General features: G+C 46.9%; 2 protein-coding genes and 1 long non-coding RNA gene across 20 annotated transcripts in view; 2 read left to right on the top strand and 1 right to left on the bottom strand.

The window, feature by feature from the left end:
- Nucleotides 1–17,944, top strand: part of Atp8b5 (ATPase, class I, type 8B, member 5) — a 107,110-nt gene extending 89,166 nt beyond the window's left edge. For 8 of the 12 annotated variants that reach the window (XM_006537995.4, XM_006537998.4, XM_006538003.4 and 5 more), the window contains 12 exons: nt 1,078–1,193; nt 5,896–6,060; nt 8,222–8,333; nt 9,605–9,710; nt 10,054–10,201; nt 10,709–10,892; nt 12,034–12,257; nt 13,743–13,826; nt 14,689–14,934; nt 15,074–15,212; nt 16,710–16,840; nt 16,937–17,623. In XM_006537995.4, the coding sequence (XP_006538058.1) occupies nt 1,078–1,193; nt 5,896–6,060; nt 8,222–8,333; nt 9,605–9,710; nt 10,054–10,201; nt 10,709–10,892; nt 12,034–12,257; nt 13,743–13,826; nt 14,689–14,934; nt 15,074–15,212; nt 16,710–16,840; nt 16,937–17,122 (1,841 nt within the window). In that variant the 3' untranslated portion in view covers nt 17,123–17,623. Of the gene's footprint in view, nt 1–1,077; nt 1,194–5,895; nt 6,061–8,221; nt 8,334–9,604; nt 9,711–10,053; nt 10,202–10,708; nt 10,893–12,033; nt 12,258–13,742; nt 13,827–14,688; nt 14,935–15,063; nt 15,213–16,709; nt 16,841–16,936 lie in introns of all 12 variants that reach the window. The other 4 variants (XR_003954967.1, NM_177195.3, XM_006537997.4 and 1 more) reach the window with 4 other exon arrangements.
- Nucleotides 4,468–26,096, bottom strand: Gm46850. 2 transcript variants are annotated; one of them, XR_001784271.2, is made up of 3 exons: nt 25,937–26,096; nt 19,928–20,187; nt 4,468–4,733 (listed from the first exon to the last, which is right to left on the bottom strand). It is a non-coding gene; the product is annotated as a predicted gene, 46850 (long non-coding RNA). The 2 variants fall into 2 exon arrangements; XR_001784272.2 differs by lacking the exon at nt 4,468–4,733 and adding an exon at nt 11,579–12,356.
- Rusc2 (RUN and SH3 domain containing 2) overlaps nt 21,315–26,364 on the top strand; it is a 49,891-nt gene continuing 44,841 nt past the window's right edge. For 3 of the 6 annotated variants that reach the window (XM_030253056.1, XM_006537527.4, XM_011249895.2), the window contains exon 1: nt 21,315–26,312. The gene's annotated coding sequence lies outside the window, so the exon portion shown is untranslated. The remainder of the gene's footprint in view (nt 26,313–26,364) is intronic. The other 3 variants (NM_001369198.1, NM_001369199.1, NM_001037709.2) reach the window with 2 other exon arrangements.

A 26,364-nucleotide genomic window follows, 5' to 3' on the forward strand; every position in this document is an offset into this window, starting at 1 on the left:
TTATCTCCTGTGCATAAATAGGGGATTACTGCAAGTGCTATGTCCTTCCTCTAGTACTTCCGCCGGTGACTTACCAGCACCGTCAAGTTTGAGTAAGGACAGAAAATGAATCCATAAATCCTGAGTGTGGCATAAGAGATGGGAGCAAATAATATAGATGGCCCTCTTCACCCTTGGATTCAGCCAGCTGTAGATCAAAAGTATTTTAAGAAACGGTTGTGTGTGGCCTGAGTGTATAGGTTGGTTGTGAAGGACATGCTCGGCATTCACAAGTTACATATGTTATATATGTCCTGAGCATGTGTAAATGTCTGTAGTTGTTATTATTCTCTAAAGCAGGACTATAGCTACTTACAGGGATGTAACTCAGTCATAGAATATTTGCCCAGAGTCTATGACTGGGATTGATTCTTAATATAAACACACACAAATATAACATTTTCATTATATTGGGTAGTATTAGTACTCTAAAGATGACTAAAGTATATAGCAGGTTAAAGACAGGCTACATGAGACTAGCATCTATACAGATGCTCTAGAATATGCAGAGTTTATGCATAGCGTTGTATCCCATCCCTAGGATATTGAGAAACATACAATGGAAATTCACAACATCTGCTCTTTAACTTGGTTTTAGACTCAGACTAAGAGAAAACCATCCCTGGTGCTAGTCTTGGTCTGGGCCTTGAGACTAAGAATTCAAATGTGACAGGGTATGGCAGTACATACCAGTAATCCTGTCAGTTGAAAGGCAGAGAGGAATAGAAAGGATAGTGAGTTTCAGCCCAGCCTGGACTCCACAGCAGGTTCCAAGCCCCAGCCTCAGATAGTTGTGAGACCCTATCTCACAAAACAAAACAAAACAAAACAAAAACAGCTAAATAATATTCTGCATCAGAATCTTCTGTGGAGGATATTGAACTCACAGTAGAATTATTTCTCCATCCAGTTCTTAGCCTCCAAAGGTAGCACAGAAACAAATGTTATGGGAAACAGGCTCCTGAAGTTCTTCAGAGAGCCAAAACAAATTAAACAGCAGGCCTGCATGGTCACTTTGCTTAATTTGCTTATCTTTAGTTCGGACACCTGAAGATCGAGTCATGTTGTTCTGCAAGGGAGCAGACACCATCATCTATGAGCTGCTGCATCCATCTTGTGCATCCCTTAGTGAAGTGACCATGGACCACTTAGATGTAAGTGTTAAGGTGGCAATAGATGGAAGCAGTGGGTGGTTCTCTACATCTGGACACGTGACCAGAAATGTCCCTATTGTAGGGTGTATGTTGACATCAGTTTTCTTCAGTTGGACAAAGACTAAAACTGTTTTATTTTGTTGTAGTCTCACTGACCACATTTCCAAATTCTGTGTCAAAGAATTATGTGGGACAAGACCCTAGAGGTATAACAAGGACCCTGTCTGTAGGAGCACACATAGCGATCAGAATAATTCTACGATTCCTGCCTGCAGAGGTTAAAGACCTGGAATTTGGTTGAGAATATGGTCTGCTGATTCAGAAGCCCTACTCCACAAGACATGTTTCCTTTAGGGTAAAGGCAGAAAGCAAGCTCCAGGGTATTTGATACCTCCCTCCGGTAGCCAGTCCCCAAGGTCACCTTCCTTCTCTGTCTTACTCTACTTCTGCCAACTAGCATTTGGGATATATCATATTAAGAAAAAGAGTGGCAGGAAACCAGATCACTATACTCAGAGATTCCTAACCTCTACCTGTATTTGTAAAAGGCTAGCAGTTTAAGGAAAGAGTCAAAGGACAGGATAGTGAAGAACAGATCAGTAAAATATTCCATAAAGTAGATTGTAGAAAATTCTGTTTTACTAGGCATTAACACAGAACTGGAAGCCAGAGAACAAATTCCCAGGAAACATGAAGAGATGCTTGACATCATTAGTTATTACAAAAATACAATAAAAACCATGAAATTCTACTTTTCCCTATACCATTTTGGTTCAAACCAGATGACCAGACCATAATATATGTCATCTAGATGTAGAAAAATGGAGCCCTCATACATTGCTGATAAACAGGTAAAATGGTATCGGCACTTGGAAAAACTGTCTGGCATTTCCTCACAAAATTAAGCATAGAGTTATCGTATGACTCAGAAATTCCATTCCTAATTCCACTTCCAGAGAAATGAAAACACATTCAAAGAAAAAAACATATATGAATGTTCACAGCAGATTATTCATGGCTGTAAAATGGCTGGAGTGACCCAAATGTCCATCAGCACATAAAGGAATAAATAAAATGTGCTTTTTTCCTACAAAGCAATATTTGTAATAAGAGGGGGTACAGTGCATGGTGCTATAGATGAACCTTGAAAACATGCTACATGACAGACACCAAAAGATTGCATTTCCTGATGCAGCTTACAAAAGCTACTGAGCAAGAAAGTACATGCTGGCTCGGCTCAGCAGATAAAACCTGATGATCAGAGACAGGGCACTAGATGGATAGATGGAGCAAGGATAGAACCAACTTCCACAGCTGTTCAGGGATGTGGGGGCAGGGATGAATAGATAGATAGATAGATAGATAGATAGATACATACATACATACATACATACATACATACATACATACATACAATAAATAGAACATTAAATGGTTTTTGTTTTTTGTGTGTGTGTGTTTGTTTGTTTGTTTGTTTGAGACAGGGTTTCTCTGTATAGCCCTGGCTGTCCTGGAACTCACTTTGTAGACCAGGCTGGCCTCGAACTCAGAAATCCGCCTGCCTCTGCCTCCCGAGTGCTGGGATTAAAGGCGTATGCTACCATGCTTGGCGAAAATTAAATGTTTTTAAATGCAAACCAGAGATTAATGGTCGTGGGGTGAGAGTCAGGGTGACTGCTCGGGGACATGTTGGCAGGATTCTGATGGCCATGTGGTGAGCATTCTACAAACTTGGTGGATTCTAAACTGAATTGTGCGTTTTAAGCCAGTGAATTTTGTATGTGAACTACATATCAAGTTTTAAAAATGAGTTTGTCTTTGTGCTTATGTGGGTGAGTAAGACCATGGCACAGCAGAGCAGTTGGAGGACAAGTGGCAGAAGTTGGCTCTCCCTTACCGTGTGGGTCCCGGGGCTCTAACTCGGGTTGTCAGGCTTGGCAAGGACCTTTACTCAAGGCCCCATCTTGCCAGCCCATATCAAGTTTTAAGAAGTCAGTTTGTGCCCCACAGGACAGCGCTTCCATCTCTTACTGTCCGGGCCTTGGTAGTTTCTTATATCCTGCTTTCTTACCCAGAGCACCTCCCCAGAGAACATTCCCCAGTCTGTCTTCAAAGGATGCTCATAAAAACTATTTCAGCCCTGATTTGAAATATGAAACTATTTTGACATGTTTCCTGATGCCAGCCCTAGCAGCCACTTATAATGGGACGTAGCTACACTAAAACCACCGATGCCAAACGTCTTAGTCAGGGTTTCTATTCCTGCACAAACATCATGACCAAGAAACAAGTTGAGGAGGAAAGGGTTTATTCGGCTTACACTTCCATACTGCTGTTCATCACCAAGGAAGTCAGGACTGGAAATCAAGCAGGTCAGGAAGCAGGAGCTGATGCAGAAGCCATGGAGGGATGTTCTTTACTGGCTTGCTTCTCCTGGCTTGCTCAGCCTGCTCTCTTATAGAACCCAAGATTACCAGCCCAGAGATGGTCCCACCCACAAGGGGCCTTTCCCCCCTTGATCACTAATTGAGAAAATGGCTTACATTTGGATCTCATGGAGGCATTTCCTCAACTGAAGCTCCTTTCTCTGTGTGATAACTCCAGCTGTGTCAAGTTGACACAAAACTAGCCAGTACAGCAATTCAAGCTGTAATACAGAGAAGCACAGCTTCCAGCCACTAAAACAGGGATCAGCAAACAGGTCACATATGCCATGGACTGAACTCAGTGGGTCTCTCAACCCATGGGAGAATTCAGGGTCCCAGTTCTCAAGTGGGAAAGGAGTTGGCGGAAAAATGACAAACAGACGAGAACACAGAGAGAGTTCTATATCTGAATGTAATGTCTCAAAGCAAGCATCAGACTTATATTACAGAAGAAAACAAAGAAGTTAGGTGACACATCAGCCAAGGTACATTGAAGTTATCTGACACAAGACAGAGAAATGCATACATAAAGACTGGCAAGAACCAGGCAGTGTTTACAACTGAGATAAGATCAGCCCTATCTAAAATCAGCTCTTCACAGGAGCCAGGTGAAAGGGCTGATACGCCCAGGTGCAATACTAGTCTATCATTAAACCCACCGCCAGGGGTCCCTTAGTAAATACCTAATTATGTTATTCCTCTGGGCCTAGAGAAAAACATGCACAAGGGAAGTTCCATTACATGAACAGTTACATGAACAATACAATACTCTAGTTCCTCCTTAAACCACAACCCACCTTCTTTCTACTATTATGTAATGTAGGCTGCCATTCATGTCTGTAATGAGAATTCTAAGTTTACTATTTTGAACTAGCCCTGAGTTTTCTAGCTCTTATCCAGTAAAATACCGCAATAAAGCATACAAAACGCTCCACACTACAGCAGGGACAAATCTGGTCATGGGACACCAGAGACTCTCCAGGAGACCAGTTTCCGTGAAACTTTTTGCCTCAGGACTGCAGCCAAGCTTTTGGACTTGCCTCGCAGACTTCACTGGAGTGGGTGTGGCGCACATAGAAGCAGGTGGCGGGAAGGACTTGGGCATTGGGCCATGCTAAGAGGAAAGAAAACCACACAAGTAGAGATGAGATGTTAGTAGGTTCTGTAAAGTGATTTGTCAGAGGGATTAATGAATCTGTCACTGTATCGTCCTCTTAATGATGTCAGAGAACCAGCTTCTGCTGTACCCGTTTCTTAAGCCTCCTGGGATCATCTTTGGTCCAACAGGACAAACACTTAAGATTTGGAATTCCCTATGTGCACTGCCTTACATTGTTTAAGCCTGAAGTTAACATAACTGAGAAGCTATACAGGGAACAAAAGCATTTATGTTTTCTCTGATCTTTCAATGCCAGTGAATTCTCATTCACTCTATCTACAGTACTAATGTAGAATACTGTTGGTTTCAAGGTCTTAGGACAGTGATCTGCTTTTGACCCCCTCCTCAGGTAGACAAGCTCTGCTCTCTCAGCCAGGACCTGCATTCTCTTCCAGGCCTCCTTATGACCAAGGGTACTCCTGCAGCAGGGCTGCCTATGGCTAAGATACATCTGTGGCCAAGGAATAAACACAAACTCATCCAAGAAAGTTTCTTCTGTGGTCTTATTAGCACAGTTGCCTGTACATCTCAGCTGAGCAGTAAGATGTGGACAGACTGCAGTGTGCACTATCTAAATTGTCTGTTATCCAAGAGAGGGCGAGGGAAAAATGGGTTGTGTATTTGCAAAAAGCAGTAATGCCTTTCTATGTATTCTCACCTTATAGCAACTCCTCCTTAGTTTACTGTTCCCTCCACTTTCACACCATGGTCACCCCCTCTGTGTAAGGAGCACATTATCACCCAAATCTTAGAAGAAAGAAACCTAGAAGACTTGGTCTTTCCCTGAGTCGCATAACAAATTCTAGGCAAGCTATAGCTAAAACCTAGAACCTTCTTTCTGAAAACATTTTCAACCTTGTTTGGTTTTAACTTTAAGATATAGTCTCATTATATAGCCTCGGCTGGCCTGAAACTTAGGACCTGCCTCTCTCAGTCTCCCATACATGCATCCCTCACCTGACTTCCTTAGGACATTGCTTAGTACAAGAATGGTCCCATGGTACCAAGCAGGAAACCCTAGCTCACAGGCAGAGGGGCCCTATGGAATCAGGCTGCCAGTTCCTTATCTCAGCCTTACCCAGCTGAGACTTGGCACGCACGCATCTTCATCTTCCAGGATTTTGCCAGCGAAGGCCTTCGCACCCTCATGGTAGCTTACCGAGAGCTGGATAAGGCATATTTCCAGACATGGATTAAAAAGCATGGTGAAGCCTGGCTGACTTTAGAGAATCGAGAAAGGAAACTAGCTCTGGTCTATGAAGAAATCGAAAGAGACTTGATGGTGAGTCTGAAGAAGCTCGAGACAAACTGAGTGCAGGGATGGTGGGGATGGCACCCAGAGGCCTGAGGAGGGTAGGCAGGCTCAACAGAAAGCTCGGAACCTTTGTGCCTGGGAGACTAAGTACAGAAATTCAGACCGATTGGACATGCCCAGAACCATCTAAATCCATCCTGAACAATTGTTCTGACTGAAGTTTTTTTAAGTCCTTCTTACCCCCTAAAATCTGCTCAAAGAAACGACATAGTCCGAGGCTGGGAGTGAGCGCAGTTGAGAGAGTGCTGGCCCAGCACACAGGAGGCCCCGGGCTCCACCCTCAGCAGGGCCTGAAACTGGGTATGGGAGCCATGCACTGTAATTGCAGCCCTTGGGAGGGCGAGCCGGGAGGAGTGCGGCCTCAGGCTCATCCTCAGGTACATAGCAAGATCAAGACTCTGCCTCAAAATAGTGGGAGAAAGGAAATGAGGAGGAAGAGAGGGAGGGAGGGAAGGAGGAGTCAACCCAGAAGAGAAGATCTGAGTAATGTACAGGTTCAATAATTCAGAATGAATTACTCTCATAGACAGATTAGTTAAAGGGCTGCGTAGGATGGATCTGTCCTACATACCAATAGAGAAAATGAGCAAAAAGATATGTGTGTATATGTGTACACACACACACACACATATGTGTGTTACATCTTACATAAGGCAGCTAATCTGCATGGTGAGGAAGACATCTGAGAGAATCCTCGGGAAGATGTCAGGCCAAGCAGCTGTCCAGCTGTGTAGCTGTGCAAGCAAGCTCTTCGCGCGCTGTGGTGGCAATAGAACAGACCTGAGCAAGGGCAGGCTTAACCTGTTAGTTAAAGATCGGAGCAGCTGGGACAGGGTGAGTGAAAGGAGCAGAAAAAGAGCCCTGAGACAGGGAAGATGAGAGTCCTCAGGGGCCAGTGTGCTGACAAAGGGCAGGAAGCCACAGGAGGGTTCAAGCAGAGAAGACATCTTCTGCAGTCTCCACTCTGCACACTGCGCAGAGCAGCTACCAAGGAGAAGGGCACACAAGAGTGCAGCACTGTGTTCTCTTAAAGAGCATCAGTAGAATGTGCAGGTGGGTGGATTATGGGCATAAGAAAAAGAGAAGCCGGGCATGGTGGCGCGCGCCTTTAATCCCAGCACTCGGGAGGCAGAGGCAGGCGGATTTCTGAGTTCGAGGCCAACCTGGTCTACACAGTGAGTTCCAGGACAGCCAGGGCTACACAGAGAAACCCTGTCTCGAAAAACCAAAAAAAGAAAAAGAAAAAGAGAAGCTAAGAAGACCATAAAAGGAGGTGTGTGTGTGTGTGTGTGTGTGTGTGTGTGTGTGTGTTTTACAAGACTGATCAGGTAGCTCTACTGTAAAAAGATAAATTACTGACAGCAATAGTCAGTAGAGCTCTCCTTCCCGTCTGCCTTTCTGAGGACCTAGCAGGAATCACTTAGTAGCTTGTCCATCTCCCAGTCTCAGTTTAGCCGTGGGGCTCAGCCCCACTTCAGCTCCTTAGGAAGACTATAAACAGGCTCAGTGTTAGACCAACGTTCTTGTAACCCAGGGAGGTGGAAAGTTTCAGAAGTTTCAGATGGTCTCAAAAGGATCAAAACATAACACTTAAGGTCTTGTGGGGTTGAAGGGAACTGGAAATCTCTCCTCTAGAACTCACCACACTGGGCCCTGGGAAGAAGCTGTGGTACAGGGAGAGGCGAAGGGACCAAGACACAGATGGCTTGGTGTGGGCAGAGAGCTTCATATACAACTTAGGCAACACTCTTTCTCCAGCTTCTAATGCTGTGTTTCTAAATTTCAGTGTGTGGTTAAGGTACTGTGGGTATTGCTCAGCATAGTGGTGCACTCCTTGGGAGGCAGAGGCAGGTTGATCTCTGTGAGTTCAAGGTCATCCTTGTCTACAGAGTGAGTTCAGGACAGCCTATACATAGTGAGTTCAGGACAGCCAGATCTGCATTTTCAAGACCCTGTCTGAAACAAACAGCTGTGTGTGTCAAGGGCAGAGCATGCTACGTCTTTCCTCCTGGGTCCTCGTGCCAGGACAGGGAGCTCAGAGCACTGAGGGGCCCACACGGTCTCTAGTTGCTCTTAGTGTTGAAGCTCTCATCCCTGACCTCACTCACCGATTGTCTCCTGTCTGAAGTTACTAGGGGCCACAGCCATAGAAGACAAGCTTCAGAGAGGAGTACCTGAGACCATTGTCACCCTGAGCAAAGCCAAAATTAAAATATGGGTTCTGACTGGCGATAAGCAAGGTAAAGGTCAGCGCTATCCTAGAGAGCCCTCTTCCTGCCAGGTAGACATTTCCTTCCTTGCTGGCTTGACAGATGCCAGTAGCTCTGACCAAGGCCTACGCAGGTGCTACCTTCCTTTCCACTTTTGGACATAATTTGTCATTTGCTTTGTACAGTGGCTACTTTATAACATGGTCTTTAACAGCACCATTTCTGTTGTCCCCATGGCCTGTTCTTCCCGAATGCCACCTTCTCATCTGAAAATCCTGATTGCCGCCACCCTTGTTCAGCTACCATCCCCTCCTGTCTTCTCCCCCCTCTTACTGATTCGGTGTAGTCTACACCCACCAGCTTAACCCACACAACCATCAGCCTAGTCCTCCTCACATAGACTAATCTGTGTTACCCCTCTGCCCAGGACCCCATGGTGACTTCATGATGTAAACACCCTTTGGCCTTCAAGGACCTAGATACTCTGTTGCTTTATCTCCCTATTGTAATCATAATCTTCATCTGTCTCCCTAAACTAAATTCCTACTCCCAGGTTTGGGCTGTTTTTCTACTCAAAAACACCTTTGCTTCTCCTACACAGTCCTATGAATCCTTCAAGGACTTCCAGAGGAAATTTCTGGGAAAAAAAATTCTGGGACTTCTTTTCTGAATTCTCATCATATTTTTATCTAGTATTTGGATATTAATTTTTTTCTTTAGCATTAATTTATTCCAAATTCCAGATTTCTTAATATAAAGAAATGCTATAACTTGAGCATGTCTCTGTTCTCATAAAATGTAGAATAGAAATAGGAACTATAAAACCACACCCGCGGGCCGGCAAGATAACTCAGAGGGGGAGAGCGCCTGACTCCAATAAAAACCACATCCGCGGGCCAGCAAGATAACTCAGAGGGGGAGAGCGCCTGACTCCAAGACTGACCACCTGGCATCGCTGCCTGGGACCCACAGGGTAGAGGAAGAGAACAGACTCCTGCAAGTTGTCCTCTGACCTCCACACGTGTGCATGGCACACTCATACACACTCACAAAAAGGCTTTTTAGGGACGACTAAGCCTGAGCAACCCCTCTGCTTTTCATCAATAACTCCTAAGGCAAAGCCAAGTAGACAGTCTCCAGTTAATGTTTGACTACAGTTTACCCTGGTTCATGAAAAATCCCTGCATTTTAACTGTATCCAAGGCAAGCCTGGACAAGTGGCTCTGAGCCTGCTCTTCCTGCCCAGGTAACTTGCATGGTAAGTGCCAGTCAAAATGAGACCCATATTCCCTTTTCCATAGAGACTGCTGTGAACATCGCCTACTCCTGTAGGATATTCAAGGATGAAATGGATGGGGTGTTCATGGTGGAAGGCACAGATAGGGAAACTGTTCTGGAAGAACTCAGGTACACATGCGAAAGCAGCTGCCGTCTGGACCCAAGCCTTCCACTCAACTTTCCCCAGAAGAGAAGAAACAGCAGAGGGGACCAAACAAAACACCCAGAATAGTTGAGATGATTTTATAAAGAAGCATTTGACCTAAAAGACTCAGAGTGTGGGCGGAGAAATGTGGACATGGCCAACTACTATAACCCATGGCAGCCAAGGCCCTGGGGGCCGGGGAGCACAGCCTGCCGTTCTGTAGGAGCCTAGGACCCTCCCTGTCCACTTTTCCCTTGGGTGTGTTTGTTTTCTTCCTAAGTTGTAGAACTTCAGATGAGACTCTGACCATGCTGTCTTGGCTTCCAGAACAGCTAGGAAGAAGATGAAACCCGAGTCTCTGCTGGAATCAGATCCCATAAACATGTACCTCGCCAGGAAGCCCAAAATGCCTTTCAAATCACTTGACGAGGTGGCCAACGGCAACTATGGCTTGGTCATCAGTGGCTACAGTCTGGTGGGCAACACAGAGCCACAACTGTTTCCTTATTCCAAATCATGCTATTCCGAGATCCAACCTAATTCAGGGAAATTTTATCCCTTCCCTATTTTCTGGGTGACCCTACTCCCCTTCCCTGGGGTCCCTTACCTGAAAGTCGTCTCTCCCCAGGCTACTCCAGGCAGGAGAATAAGAAAGAGAAGCCAAGAAAATTCCTTCTTTATTCTTTATTCGAGTTTTTTCTCTACTAAAGTGGCTTGCTACTCAGAGGAAAGGAACAAATAAGGAGAGCAAGACCCTTCAAAAGTCACTGGCCTAATGGCCCACTGACCCAATGGGAAGTTCCCACTGGAGGCTGAGCCAGATGTGAGGGTACCTAGAACTAACTCAAGAGGTCGGCCCCTTGGGGGTAGAGCACCTTGTAAGAACAGGCTTGCCCTAGAAAGGACAGGAGCGGGCAAAGGGAAGGTCCGACCCAGATAGACTCTGGGGTAACACATTAAGTAAGTGTGTCCTGGTCTGCAGGCCTATGCTCTAGAAGGGAGCCTGGAGTTCGAGCTGCTGCGGACCGCATGCATGTGCAAGGGCGTGGTCTGCTGCCGGATGACACCCCTCCAGAAGGCCCAAGTGGTAGACCTGGTGAAGAGGTACAAGAAGGTGGTGACACTGGCCATCGGGGATGGGGCCAATGACATCAGCATGATCAAAGGCATGTGAGGGGACGTGGGCAGTAGTCCCCATCCATGACTTACCCCCTTCCCTCCTCCATGGGCAGACTGACCCAAATGGTCCTGTGGTGTTGACTCACACGACCTGTCCTATGAAATATGCATGTATTGTTTGCCGCTCCTTCACACCAGACTCACTTACATCTACATCCACAGGCATGCACACAGTGAGATTCACCCACCTAAACAATGAAGGTAAGGGCAGACACAGATGTGCATGGCCTGCGTGAGCCCAGGCACACCCTTGCTTCACAGCCGGCTGTGCAGCTGCCATGCCACTGTCTGAGATGGCATTAAAGAGTTCCCAGTTCAGTCTTTAAGGCTTTAGAAATTTCAGTTATCCTAGCCGGGCGTGGTGGCGCACGCCTTTAATCCCAGCACTCGGGAGGCAGAGGCAGGTAGATCTCTAAGTTCAGGGCCAGCCTGGTCTACCAAGTGAGTTTCAGAACAGCCAGGGCTACCCGGAAAAACCCTGTCTCAAGCAAAGAAAAAAAAAAAAAAGGAAAACTCTGTTAATCCTGTTAAGCAATAATGTAGGTGTACTGGAGAGAAAACAGTGAACGTGAGCACAGAAGTGAGTTGCCACGAAGTAACTGAAACTTTTGGGAAATTCAGTCTTCTATTCTGTCAAATGCAACCTTGCTTTATCCAGCAAGTTTCTTTCTCACTAGCCAAGTATGTACACGGCTGTCTCTCTGAACAGCTGGCTTTTAGCCCCCAAGATAAGCTGGGTAGATCTCAGCATTCATCCTGGATTTTTAATTTATTTAAGTAGCTTCTGTGGATGACAAGGAATTCAAACCACAATTATTTAAACAGTAAGACAAAGTCCAGGTATCATCAGGGCAAAGGGAAGCATTCTGGCACTGGCCGTACGGCACCAAGCAGTCTACATGACAGAATCCAGAACAAAGGGGCTGTTTCCCGTGATGTGGAAAAAGAGCAGTCAGTCACAAGGCGAAGAGCCCACTAAGAAGGTGCAGCTCTAACTGGGCATAGCAGTATTTGCCAAATGTAAAGCAAAAGGTTTGTACAACCTCATCTCCATGTTCCCTTCACACTTCCCAGTGTAAGGACCCAGCAAACCCTCCATGTCTTAGAACTGTCTGGCTTTCATTTCAGCTGCCCATATCGGGGTTGGCATCAGCAACCAGGAAGGGATGCAGGCCACGCTCAGCAGTGACTTCTCCTTCTGCCAGTTCCACTTTCTTCAGCGCCTGCTCTTGGTGCACGGCCGCTTGTCTTACAATCGCATGTGCAAGTTTCTCAGCTACTTCTTTTACAAAAACTTTGCCTTTACCTTGGTGCACTTCTGGTATGCCTTCTTCAACGGCTTCTCTGCGCAGGTAAGAGACGAGGTGGGGGGGTTCCATTCTAGCTAGCCAGGCATCCATAGTTCTTGTTGAGAGGCCAAGAGTATAAAGTGTTACCATCATCTCTTCACCCTGCATGAATCCCAAACCTACATTAACCTTACATTCCAGGCCATAAGGGTTCTGTTAGTGACTGCTACCTTAGGAGCGCTCCCATGAGATGGCGCTGTTTTCAACATACATAATTAGGAGAAGTCGGAGGAGCTAGAAGTTCTCTTAGCATCCAGAGCTACCCTGTTATTGTTGTTATTGTTTTCCACAATATCTTAGTAATTCTCCACTTCTATCACTTCTAGACTTACTTATTTTATTATATATGTATAAGTATGTACCTGCACGCATGCATATGTACCGTGTGCATGCCTGGTATCCTGAAAGGCCAGAAGATGGGATCGGGTCCCTAGGAACTGGACTTCACACTTTTAAATACTGATTTTAATTTTGTGATTGAAACTTGGGTGATCCATCTTTATTTTTAAGTCATCAGAACCATAAAGCTGCAATAGTTACATTCTGCATCCTCCCACGGTCCTTTAGAATGGTTATATTTTTGGGTCTGTAGATGAACAATGGCAGTGCTCCATACACATCATCCATTTGCCTCGGCTAAAGACTGCGTAAGCCTCCAGGAGCCTCTTGGATCATGACAGGCAGGCTGGCGTGATAGTCGCCTATACTTACAACTATGCCCGCTGGGTCTGCCCCAACACGTACAGAACTGTTCCTATGATAAATGAATTTCACATCTGCCTATGAAATCACAACCTAGAGGAAATGTTATAGAAGATCTCTTCCTCCTGTGAGGAGTCTTTGAGGAGTCTTTCAAGGAAGCCCAGGAGAAAAACCTGAGGAATTACTATCCTGGGAGATGTCTCCACCAACCAGCAGACTGTGTAGACTGATACGCCCCAGTCCTACTCAGGCTAAGCTGGTCTTGGGGAGTGGAGTGAGCCTGTGGATTATAGGGAAGAGAACCTCACTAGATCCCAGGGTGAAGCGCAAAGATGGAAAAGAGCCATTGCATCTTTCTCCTTGCCCTGTTAGTACACGTTTGGGGTTGCAGAAACTACTGGATGCCACCAAGCAGAGAAAGAGAAGAACCTCAAGGTCTTTCTAGAGGTACAGGACTGTGGCTAGCTCTCCCTGGGAACTGCTTGCTCCATGTCCTTTCTGTACCCAGAGTGACTGTGCAGGTTGTGGAGGGTTCTTTTAGGTCAATCTTGGAAGCCCAGCATAGCCTCGCCCCAGTCTGGGCATGTGGACTCTACAGTAAGATTGAAGAAAGACTGGGACTCTGCATTACATTTCTAGAAACTGATCAAACCATGCTTTATGTTAGTAGGTGGTGACCCACTAGTAGTGGGTAGGGGACCAGGAGAGGGCTGCATTGGACCTGAGGGGCAGAGCTGGGGATTCATGGAGAAAGTAATCTAAAAACTCTCCTTGATACTCTTCCAGACAGTTTACGACATCTGGTTCATCACCTTCTACAATCTCATCTACACTTCCCTCCCGGTCCTGGGCTTGAGTCTGTTTGAAAAGGTAAGACCCAGGAGCAGGCCTCACAGACAAGGTGGAAACCCTGGACTCAGAGGGCGGGGAAGAAGCCGGGTGTGAAGGCAATCATTTCCAGAGCAGGGGAAGGACACGATCTCCCGGGTAGTATCATAAGGGATGGTGGGGTATCCTCTAAAAACTAATGAGAGGAACACAGCCACTGAGCCAAGACTTGGTAAAACAAGAAACGGAGAAAGGAGAGGCCTGTTCACAGCTGACAGGGAGGAGACAGCTGCTGCAGAAAGACCTCGGTGGGCGTAAAGGCTAGGCATGGGGCTGTGGGCATAGTACCTTAAGACACAGGGAACCAGCCCAGGGCTCCAAGTCTGTTCTTAGAAATTACGTCTGTAGTAAGAGTCATGACACCTCTCTCCCTGACTCTTCTACTAACCTCCATTTCTGGGCACCTTGGTAGAAAAAAAAGTCTCCAAAGAATACAATAGATAAGGATTTGCCAAACCTAATGGATTTTTCTGCCTCTGCCCACTGCCTTTGACACAAAGCATTTAACCAAAGGAACACTTACTTCCTGGGATTTAAGCCCTACCTCCTCCCCTTTCCCAAGCTCAGCCCTCCCTTCTAGCTGCCCCTGAGCCAAATCCACCCCCGACCCCGGTTGGCTCTTCCAAATCCTCACTGCCTCCAAGTGCCCCACATCTCCGAGACCATCTCAAGGCTTTCTAGTACTGCAGAGCCTCACCGAGAGAGGACTGTGGTTGCTGCTCTGCTCTCTGGTTCTGCTTCTCAAGCACCCCGTGAGGAAATGGCCTGGGCAGCCTGGCCACAGACTCAGTGGGGCAGATGGAGATGGGCCCTGACCTCCCTCTCTCCCTTGCGGTGTTTGCAGGATGTGAATGAAACTTGGAGTCTGTGTTATCCAGAGCTGTATGAACCAGGACAGCACAACCTGTACTTCAACAAGAAAGAATTTGTGAAGTGCTTACTGCATGGCATCTACAATTCCTTCGTGCTGTTCTTTGTCCCCATGGGGACCGTCTTCAACTCAGAGCGCAATGATGGGAAGGACATCTCCGACTTCCAGTCCTTCTCCCTGCTAGTGCAGACGACTCTGATTGGCGTCATGACAATGCAGGTGTGGCCCCTCAAAGTGGGACCAGGGGACCGGGCGGGGAGGCGAGGGGGCGTCGACAGGGAACACCTTCTGCTGTAGGCTCAGGGGATGGGCGTGCTGACAGGTCATACGGTATCACACATGAACTAGCGCTTTTCAGATTGCCCTGAGGACAACCTCCTGGACGATGATAAACCACACCTTCACGTGGGGCAGCCTGGGGCTCTACTTCTGCATCCTAATCTTACTGTGTAGTGATGGCCTGTGTCTCAGGTACCCCAGCATCTTCAATTTCCTAGGTAAGACCTGACCAGCCAGGGTTTGGCATGGGGACTAGTGGAATGCTAATTTAATGTTTATTGAGAAACTCTACATCATGATGCTTAGAGGTATGAGTAAGAGATAGTCTCTGTTCAAAATGGGTGCAAAACCTCTCCAGAAAAATATTTAACTTTAAAAGTTACATATTATTTTCCAAGTATTTTAGATTATTTGACTTTCACAGCTGACAGAACAAGAATTCTGCACTCTGGTTTATGTTTTGCCTGCAATGTGTGCCTGTGTGAAGGTGCCGGATCCCCTGGAACTGGATTTCCAGGCAACTGCTGATCTTCATGCAGTCTATTTATGCAACTTAGTCAAAAGGGGTTAGGGCCCTTTGGAAACCGGGGCTCCAGATGTGAGCTACCCTGTCAGTGATGGAAATTGAACCTAAGTACTGTGGAAGAGCAGCCAGTGCTTTTAACCACTGAGCCATCTCTCCAGCCTTGTTTGTTTGTTTATTCAAACAAATGACCTGAAATTCCAGTACAAATCCCTTTCCGGTGACTCGTCCCGCCTTACTGTCTCCCTTGGCTCTCCCTCTCTCTTTGCCATTCATCTGGATCAAACAAATAGCTGTGCATGTGTGCTCGGTTCTCAGAGCAACTGTGCGTGTGTGCTCGGTTCTCAGAGCAGCTGTGCGTGTGTGCTCGGTTCTCAGAGCAGCTGTGCGTGTGTGCTCGGTTCTCAGAGCAGCTGTGCGTGTGTGCTCGGTTCTCAGAGCAGCTGTGCGTGTGTGCTCGGTTCTCAGAGCAGCTGTGCGTGTGTGCTCGGTTCTCAGAGCAGCTGTGCGTGTGTGCTCGGTTCTCAGAGCAGCTGTGCGTGTGTGGTCGGTTCTCAGAGCAGCTGTGCGTGTGTGTTCAGTTCCAAGCCACAACTCATTTTTTTTCTACAAAGCTTTCAATTTTTTTTTTTAGATTCATCGCATTCATTTGTTATATAATTATTTATTTATTGTGTGTGAGAGACAGACAGACAGAGACAGACAGATGGAAATAACAACTTAGAGGAGTTGGTTCTCACCTTGAACTGTGTGGATCCCAGGGTCGGGACTCAGGTCACCAGGCAGCATGCTTACCTAACTCTGAGCTGTCCTGCAGGCCTCCGTGCTTTCTATTTGTCTTCTGCACAAGTGCACTAGCTAGGTGCCCTTAGAGCCTACTCTCTCCCTCCCCTGCTCCGTCCAGCCCTGCCTTTAGAGGGAGACAAGGGTGCATGAATTGTCCCAGTCTTCACAGCAGCTTCCTACCAGAGAGGAACCCGCTACATCTATCTGCTGAGTGGCTGTGCAAAGTGCAAAGTGTATAGCAACATCACCCTGGTAGTCCTTCTCAGGAGACTAGACTGACTGAAGATCAGTAACTTCCTCCTGAGGACTGAAATATAGCTGTGTGCTGGCTGATTTCTCCCCACCCCAACCCTACCTCCTTCCCCAAGCTATCTTAGCCTCTTCTTCCTTGGTTGACTGCCCACAGGTGTGGCCAGGAACAGCCTTAGCCAGCCACAGATCTGGCTGTGTCTCATCCTCAGCACCATCCTCTGCATGATTCCTCTGATTGGATACAACTTTCTCAGACCACTCCTCTGGCCCATCAACGCTGACAAGGTGAGTGGGAGAAAGGAGCCTGCATAGGTGGGCCTCACCGTCCCCTTTCACTTGGCCTCCCTGTCTGAAAACTTTGCCCCCATGCTCTGCATATAGGTTCTGAACAGGATCCATTTTTGCTTGAAACATCCAATACCAACCCAAGTCCAGACCAAAATAAAACACCCAAGCCTTCGACGTTCTGCCTACGCGTTCTCCCACAAACAGGGCTTTGGGGCCCTCATCACGTCTGGCAAGACGCTGAAATCCAGTGCCTTGGCAAAAAGCAAGAGGTTCTTGTAAAACATAGATGCCCTTAAGGAAACCTTCACCCAGTCAACTGTTGCTCTACATCCCTTTTATTTATGCAACTTAGTAAAAGAGGGATCAGGGTGCTTCAGAAACCAGGGTTTCAACTTCTCCACTCCCCAGAAAGCTGTACCCAGGAAAGGTAAGGGAAGAGGCTGCAGCATTTCCAGAAGAGGCGAGTCTAAGCCTCCCGGCATTCCCTCAGTTCTTAACCCAGACAAGCACATGCAGAAGCCATGAAAGGGGAAAGGAGGAGGAAGATGGGGCCTGAACGTCTTAGTCTGGCCCCTGACTCTGCCACACACAGAGCAACTGTAACCCTTCCCAGACCCCAGGTGACAGTGTTCCCACCCAGACACTATTCTCAGACTTATCTGAAAGATTCAGGGGGCCGGGGTGAGTATTTTGTTGGCCCTGAGTAGCGAAGATGGGGGTGGTAGCTATGAAGAGTTGGTCTTAAGAAGCTGAATGAGTTTCTGGATCAAGTAGGAAAAAGAAAAGAAGAAGAAGAAAAGGAAGAAAGGAAAGAAAAGGAAGGCAGTCCTGCCTGGATAGGACAGCTCAGAGTTTTGCCTTCTTGCCCTCTGACCCCTTAGATCTAAGAACTGATGCTTATGCAGGCATTAGAAGCAAGAGGGGAACAGATGCAGGGGATTAAAACAATAACTTCTCAAGGGGATGTAAGCCATTACTGGTGAGCATTTGTCTTCTATAAAATTATTTTGAGAAGTAATTATATGTACTTTGTATGTACTTGCGCAACTGTTTCTAAGACATTTGTGGAGAAATAAACGAAGAAATAAATTGCTTATTTTGAAGACGTTTGTATGATCTGTTGGGGCTCTGGAGAGAACCACATAACCTGAATGCTGTCACTATGAAGCCTAATATAAGCACACCCTATGCCCCCCCCATCCCTCCCTCTCCTCTGTCATCCCCTCTCTACATTTCTGCCCCTAAAGTCAAGGTTGGCCTTAGCCCAACCACACATTTTAAGTACATAGCTCTATCCAGTTCACATACCTTCAACATGTGTCCTGAGACTTCAAACCTAGGGTTTAAGTTTTCTGTGTATCTTTTTTTGCAGGGGGGGTGGGGGGGTTCGAGTGTATCTTAAGTAAGCTCATGACTCCCCATACCAACAGAACGACGATTCTCAGCTCTATAGTCCCCATCTCTCCTTAGATACTAGCAAACTGAATCTGAGGCCCTTTACTTAGTTACTCAGTCAAAATGTAAACTCAGCATGCCCAACTTAAACTGACCATCCCCCTGCAACCCTCCCAATGCCAGGACACCATCACTGTCACCCTGTCACCCAAGGCCCGGAGCGACTGCAGCCATCCTCTGCTTTTTCTTCTGGTCACTCTGTCCCCATCAGGGCACAGACGGACTTCATCCTTATCTCCAGGTTTCTGTTCCTTCCTGTTACAATGATATTATTACCTTTGCTCAGAATTATATCACCTCTTATCACCCACACAGGAACACACTCATGTACACACACACACACACACACAGCACCTGTTTCTCTGATTCTTCTTCATCTAAAACATCCACATTGCTATTTCCAGGTTCATCTTCCTGAAAGGAGGATTTGTGCCCGTGTATCCCCACTTAGTTTAAATCTATACCCTGTTGGTGGTCTCCTCTAGCCTCGGCTTCAACCCCTCGTCTGCCTGCTTTTGCCTATCCTGAAATTGCTGGCTTCCATATCATCAGGAACATAGTGTTCACATCTTCAAATGCTTCCCCCACCCTCTTTGTTTCCTAGTGAACTTAATACGAGTTCCTTACGAACTCGGACTCACTGCAACTAGAAATAATCTGTTAGTTTACCAGATGTCACTGAGTTGTCCATCACATGACTTCACCCGACTATGGGACTCACAGGCTGGCCTAGAACTGACTGGCCTAGTCTGGCCTTAACTCATGATCTCCTTGCCTCCCGAGTGCTGGTATTATAAGCTTGTTCCCAGCCCAGCTTTAAGTTAATTTTTTTTTCTTCAGGCACTTGCCCTAATTTCTTGGTATGATTAGTTTCTGTTTATGCCTCTGTCTGTGGCACTTATCAGAAGACTGTAAGCATGGTTTGCTACCTGTTAGCTACACCTCTAACAGACGTCAGGTGGATGAATGGTGAATGGCAGAATGACTGGAAGCCACCGCCCTGCCTGTGTATTTTTTAATGTGTGAATGCCTGTGGAGAAGTGTGCATGCAGTGTGCTCCCCTGCGCGTGGAGGCTGAGGACAGCCACAGGCGTCGTCATTCTTAGTTCACCTCCTTTGCAACCTTTTATTGGCCTGATGCTCCCCAATTAAGCTGGGCTGACTAGCCCTCCGGCCCCAGGTTTCAGCGTTGTCTCCAACGCAAGCACCCAAGCAAGCACCGTCACTTACAGCTGTGGCTGGAGCTTCTGCATGGGTTCTGGTGTGGGAGTCAGGTCTTCGTGTTTGTCAGGCAAGCACTTGACCAGACCTATTTCTGTTTGTTTGTTTATTTGAGGTAGGATCTCATTCTAGCCCAAGCTGACCTGGAATCTAATCTATATATAGCTCAGGACAGCTTTGAACTCACACGTCAAAGCTCTCACACGAGTGGGAGGAACCACCACAAGGCCATCCTTGCTTTGTCTAACTGATAGTTACCCGCTCTGTTTGGGCCACTCGCTCTACCTTCGCTTGTCAACACAATCTCCTGTTTTTTGGGGTGACTCTCCGCTATGTTAGAGAACAGTTTAAACCTTTGATTGCTTATAGACCCATTTTCATAATGGTTTGCCTCTCTGGCTTTTTTACCTAGGCCATGAATGACGTCCCAGGGGAAAGAGCCGCATGCTGGTTTTGTGGAGGCTTGTTTTATGGACCGTATGATTCTCACCATCCCACAGAAGCCGAACACTCCATGTTTTCCATTGTTGATTTAGCCTAAGCTTGCTTCTTGCCTTTTCCTTGCAAAACTGAAGCTCATCCTTCCATAGGCTTTCTAGTCACTCTTTGGGGGCCTCAGAATCTCTTCTTGTGGCACGTGATTACCCACAATCTCTCACAGAAGACATCTGTAAAAGTAGAGTTTGGACCAGTGTCATCCTCAGAGCTCCAGAGCGGTCAACACCCTCTCTTGGTACTTTATATGCATCTTGGCATGACTCTCCAAGTCTTAGTCTCTAAAGAGGAGCCGGACATTAAGTACCACATGTAGGAGCGTGTGTGCAGAACAAGTTCTCGGCTCATCACTGCCCTGCGTACTTTGAAGAAAGGGACAGAGATGTCAGATCTTTGGGAGGGAACAGTTAGTGGGCTTTAAATTAGTCCTCAGTTCAGTCCAAGTTTAGAAGGATATGAGGAAATATTTGGGAAGAGTGTTGATACAATTGATAGATATGATTAGGAAACACAAAATATGGACACACTATTTATCACTAGAAAGTCTTTTAGAAAGCAAGAAAAGATTAGCAATCTGCCCTGTGCCAGAGCAGGAAGTGTGATTGCTCTGTGCTCTCATGGATCTCCAGGGCAAAGCATTACCCAAAGACCATGCAAGACCACATGACAAAGGACACACTGTAGTGGTGAGTTTAGTTAACTACTCCGTGCTCACAATGGGTCACAAGTGTGCACCCACCCAAGAGCTATCTGGATTCTCGAATGAAAGACAAATGCACACACACACACACACACACACACACACACGCACGCACGCACACCAGTTAATTTTAATATGCCATGACTAGCTTACTGGCTGGGCATTTCTTTTTTTTTGTTTGTTTGTTTTTTGTTTCTTTTCGAGACAGGATTTCTCTGTATAGCCCTGGCTGTCCTGGAACTCACTTTGTAGACCAGGCTGGCCTCGAACTCAGAAATCCACCTGCCTCTGCCTCCCAAGTGGGGCATTTCTTTTTTTTCTTTCTTTTTTCCTTTCTTTCTTTTTTTTCCCCCATTCTCGATCAGGCTCTGTTCGCTCTGGCCCAAAGATTTATTATTATATGTAAGTACACTGTAGCTGTCTTCAGACACCCCAGAAGAGGGCATCAGATCTCATTACAAATGGTTGTGAGCCACCATGTGGTTGCTGGGAATTGAACTCAGGACCTCTGGAAGAGCTCTTAACCACTCTCCAGCCCCCGTGGCTGGGCCCTGCCTGTGCTCCTGAGATAACATCTTTCAGAATCATTATTTCACCTCTGCCACCCAAACACAATTGGGGACACTGGCGGGCCTTTAAGTCTGGTCTTTCTTCTTCCCTGTCATGGCGATCTCTCCTCCTCTCTCTAACCCAGACCCCTTGAGGAAAAGCTAAGTGTAGATACTTGCTGGAGTCTAAAAGCACTTTGTGACAGCATACATCAGGTAAGAATTTTCTTCTCCTCAGCTCCCTATTGTCCTGCTCAGTCTCTGGAGAGATGAGGGTTGGCCAACTGGGAGAAGAGAAAATTGGGTCAGCATAAGCATCCACTGAGCTCCACTGTGTCTTCCCACCAGCCATGAGCACCTGCAATCCAGCAGAGCTCAGGAACAAGGCAAAGCATGCTTTGTAAATTTTAAAAATTAAAGGGCTGGCTAAGTGGTAAGAGCGCTTGCTGCTCTTGCAAAGGACCTGAGTTTGATTCCCAGTACCCACATGGTGGCTCATGACATCTAACACCATTAGGCATGCACAGTAGCACAAGGACATACATATAAGTAAAACACTTATACATCACAATAATAAAAGAAATAAATATAAAAATTAATCCAGGCTGTGTTGTACACCCATAATACCAAGACTTAGGAAGCAAAGGCAGGAAGATGAGAAGTTAAAGGCCATTCTTAGCTGTATAATGAGTTCAAGAGCAATCTGAGGTATGTGCGGTCGACCCTCTCTCTAAAAACCAAACAGATCTCAGTTTCATTAAATCACCTTAATTACTAAAATGGAAGCTAAAGTGACAAACATCGATTGCTACCTAAAAATAACTAGAAATTTCATGGAATTCAGAGTCAAAGATATAGTCAGAGACGAATATCTTTTCAATTTTTTTTTTTTGAGATGGCGTCTACCAGCATAGCCCAGGCTGGCCTAGAACTTGTGATCCTTCTGCCTCAGTTGCTCAAGTACTGGAATTATAGGCATATGGTCCTACATTTAGTCATTAAATGGTTTTATAGTTATCCCTCCCTTCACAATTTCTGTTCTTTGAAGATTGTAGTTACACAGACACACATTCTCTTATAGCTTGCTAATTAGACCTATAGATTCGTATGTAGACCGTCCCACGGCTTTGCGGAAATCTCACTCTCTGTTCATCACATTCACCCACATACACAGCAAATGGGCATTGAGCACCATGATCCCGGTGCTGGCCGAGATGCCGCAGACATGGTGAAGGGAGAGACAGAAAGATTTCTGTCATCATAGAGCATGTCTGTAGTAGACAGCGACACGTAACCATCACCCAGTGTCCAGGTTCTGCTGTTGACAATGTAATGCCACCAGATAAGGACATTCCATTTGGTTTTTTAAAAAAGCTTGGTTTGAAATAAACATAGGAACACACACAATGTAAAAAAAAAAAGGGGGGGGGGGCTTCTTTGGCTTAACAGTTCCGGGCAAGGCCTGAAAGCCACATCTAGTAACAGCCTGTCTGTTACTAGAAGCCATAGCAGTACAAGCCAAGAGCCATGGAGTGTTCCAGGGACCTAACCAAACTAACTTCCATAGGTGATCCATTCTTGAGATAAATTATTAACCCATTAATTATTAAAATCCATTTATGAGGACAGAGTCCTAACCGTACAGGTCTCTCTCTTAATACCTTGTCATGGGGAATGATGAATTCGGGGGGTGGGGGCAAACCATTATTCAAAGTTTAGCAGATAGGTGCTACTCTGATTTTTTTCATTATTTTGCTGTATATGTTTTGCTGCATGTATGTCTGTGCACCACAAATGCACAGTGTCTGTGGAAGCCAGAGGAGGATCCCCTAGAACTAGAGTTCTAGGTAGTTGTGAGCAGCCATGTGGGTGCTAGGAACAAAACCAGATTCTGTGGACGAGCAGTCAGTCCTCTTAACCACTGAGCCACCTCTCCAGCCCCACAACTGCCACCCTTAATAGTAAAAGGCTATGGAATGACAAACTACCACTTTATATTTAGTGGTCCAAGAAGGGTGTCCTGAGAAAGTGACAGGATCTGATGGAGGTGAGGATGCTTGCCAAGCAAGTCTGGTGACTTGGTCCATTCAAACCCTGGAACCTTTATAAAGCTAGAAGGCAGAATGAACGCTGAAAGTTGTCTTTAACCATGTGCATGCCTATGCCATACAGAGAGAGAGAGAGAGAGAGAGAGAGAGAGAGAGAGAGAGAGAGACAGAGACAGAGACAGAGACAGAGAGAGACAGAGACAGAGACAGAGACAGAGACAGAGAGACAGAAGAGAGGGAGAGAGTTTTTCAAATCTATGGAATCGGTGGTGCATGCTTTGAATCCTAGCACTCAGGAAGCAGAGACAGGCAGATTTCGTAAATTCAAGACCAGCCTAACATAGCAAGTTCCAGGCCAGACAAGGCTACATAGTGAGACTTTGTCTCAAAAATAAATAAATAATAAATAAATAACATGGAAAGACTTTCTGTGCAGAATAATGTAATAACCCTAACATAGTTGTTAACACAGCTATATACATAACACAACAAAGGGCTGGGTAGTTAGACAGATGAGGTTGGAACAGTGGAGAGTTTTAAATCCCATTTGAAAAGATTTTGCTCAAGCTTCTCTCATAGAGAACAGGGTACAAAGGTGACATCAGGGAGACTATGAGGCAATTGAAGTGTTCTCTGTATGGTTCAATAATGACATGAACTAAGGTCATCACAGTGGCGGGGACATTGATAAAGGGTACATTTCCGTTTCTATAATTTTTGTTTTATGTATATGGGTGTTTCGTGTACATGTCTGTGCACCGTGTGCATGCCCGGTACCCATGGAGGCAGGAGGCGTTGGGTCCTCAGGAGGAGAACAAGAATTACAGAGGAATGGGTATGAGCTGCCCTGTTTGGTTGATGTTTCTGCAAGTGCTCCTCTTTTGCTGTTATTGTTTTGTTTTTGTGGGATGTTGTTGTTGTTGTTTGGGTTGTTTCCTTTTTTGGATGGGGAAGGAAAAGGAATGGATCTGAGAGAGATGTGGGGAGAGGGTCTGGAAAGAATGGAGGGAAGGTTGTGGTCAAATATAATGTATGAGAGAAGAATTTTAATGGAGGCCTCAATTCTTGAAACTACATAACCTCTTTTTTTTTAATTTCTTCTAAATTTTTATGTCTGGGCATTTTGCCTACACGTACATACGTATGTGCACCAAGTGCATTCAGAAAGCCCTGGATTCAATTCCAAGCACCCACGTGGTGGCCCACAACCCCTGCATGGGGGGGTCTGACGTCCTTTTCTGGCTTCTGCATGTCCAAGGAAGAGCTAACAACCCTCTCCATTTCACTCTCATGCAAAATCGTCACGACTTGACTTTGGGACAGGGGTTTGTGGCACAGTTTTTAATCCAAGCACTGGAGAGGCAGGCAGGTCTCTGAGGCCAGCCTCGTCACTTACTGAGTTCCAGGCCAGTCAGAGCTACATAGTAAGATCTTGCCTCAGAAAACAGAAAGCAAGACAGCATTTCATTGTCTCTTCGTCCTTTACAGGTAAGCCTGGAGTCATTATGGGATGGTCTCCATCATCCATGCCAGCCCAGCGGTCCCTTCCAGGGCTTCACCAGTTCTCACCCCTCAAAGCTGCCCCGCTGTCTTCCCACATATGCTGGCTCCTTCTACAGCTGTTTTTGCTTTTTGCTTGCTTGCTTTTTGAGACAGGGTTATGTCTGTAGCCTCTTCTGGCTGGTACCCACCACATAGAACAGGCTTACCGGTAGATGTAGTCTCTCTCTCCCTCTGTCTTCCTCCCTCTTCCCCCACCACGTTACTCAGATATAGACCAGATTAAAAGTAAATAAAGGCAGGTTTATTAGGAGGCAGCTCTCAGGTGGGCTCACCGATCTCACGGTGGAGGTCTGTGAAGTCACACATCCAGGCTCAAGCAAGGGGGATTTTAAAGAGTTTAGGCGAGGAATGAGGACGTGCCAGCTAGGAGCTGGGATGGTGTCCATACACAGTCAAAAACTGAGCCCCTGGGTGGGCACTCTGGGTAGGCTGCCGGAAACAGGGAGATGTGCTTACATATTAGCCCGGAGTTTTCTCTAAGTAGAGGGAGGGCGGTTTGAGGGGAGGGGGCGGTGGTGCCCAGTTTATGTAGATGAGCAGAGGTGCCAGCCTAACACCTACCTCAAACTCACAGAGATCCGTCTGCCCCTGTGGAATTAAAGGCATGTGACACCGTGCCCAACAAACTTTTACCTCTCACTCATTCTTTAAAACTCATTTCCCATCACTTCTGTGACTGCGAGGCAGTGTGACTTTAACCTGCCTCTTTGGCTGGCCTATCAAGGCTGTGATTCCTAAAGAACAGGGTTGGGAGGCACTGGTAGCCTTCATTTACCCAGCACCGCACGCGCTGCCCTCCTAGGCAGCAGGAGTATGGGTGCCAGATTTCACCCTGACTGTGCATGGGGTATTGAAAATACCAACGCCCGAGAGCCATCCTGCCCACACCACACCCCAGTGGCTGAGTCCACTGGTCTCAAGGGAAGCCAGGCTTTCGCGTTCTGTCCTTGTTCTTCTGGGGTTTTGTTTTCTTAACATTTTTTTTTTCCCAATTCTTCACGGTGTTCTCCTGGAATCCACAGTGAGGCTCGCTGCCTCGGGCGAAGCTGGGGGCCACACGCACCTGCTCCGGAGGCTCCCCTGGTCTGCGCACCCGGCTCCTCCAGCTCAAGCGCAGGGCGGCGCCGCACTCCGCCCGCTGGCTCCTGGCAAAGCTGTGCGCGTGACTCGCGCTGTGCGCAGCGCCGCAGCCGGGAAGGTGGGCGCGCCCGCGGGCTTGGCGGGCCGAACCAACGCGCCTCGCGGAGGGGCCGCGCGAGGGCTGCCCAGAGCGGACCATCGGCACCACGCCTGCAGGGGGCGCCGGGCGTTACCAACGCGCGGAGCCGAGGGGAGCGGAGGGGAGAGCCGGCGTGGGCTGCCGCGCGACCCCTGGAGGCGCCGGGAGGCGCGAGACAACGCTGCCCGCGCGGAGAGACGCGGCCGAGGCGAGAAGCAAGGTAGGCGCGCCTCTCCCGAGGCTACCAGGGCCCTGGACACCCACTGCCTCCA

This window comes from Mus musculus, chromosome 4, assembly GCF_000001635.26.
Source record: "Mus musculus strain C57BL/6J chromosome 4, GRCm38.p6 C57BL/6J".
NCBI classification, from domain to species: domain Eukaryota; kingdom Metazoa; phylum Chordata; class Mammalia; order Rodentia; family Muridae; genus Mus; species Mus musculus.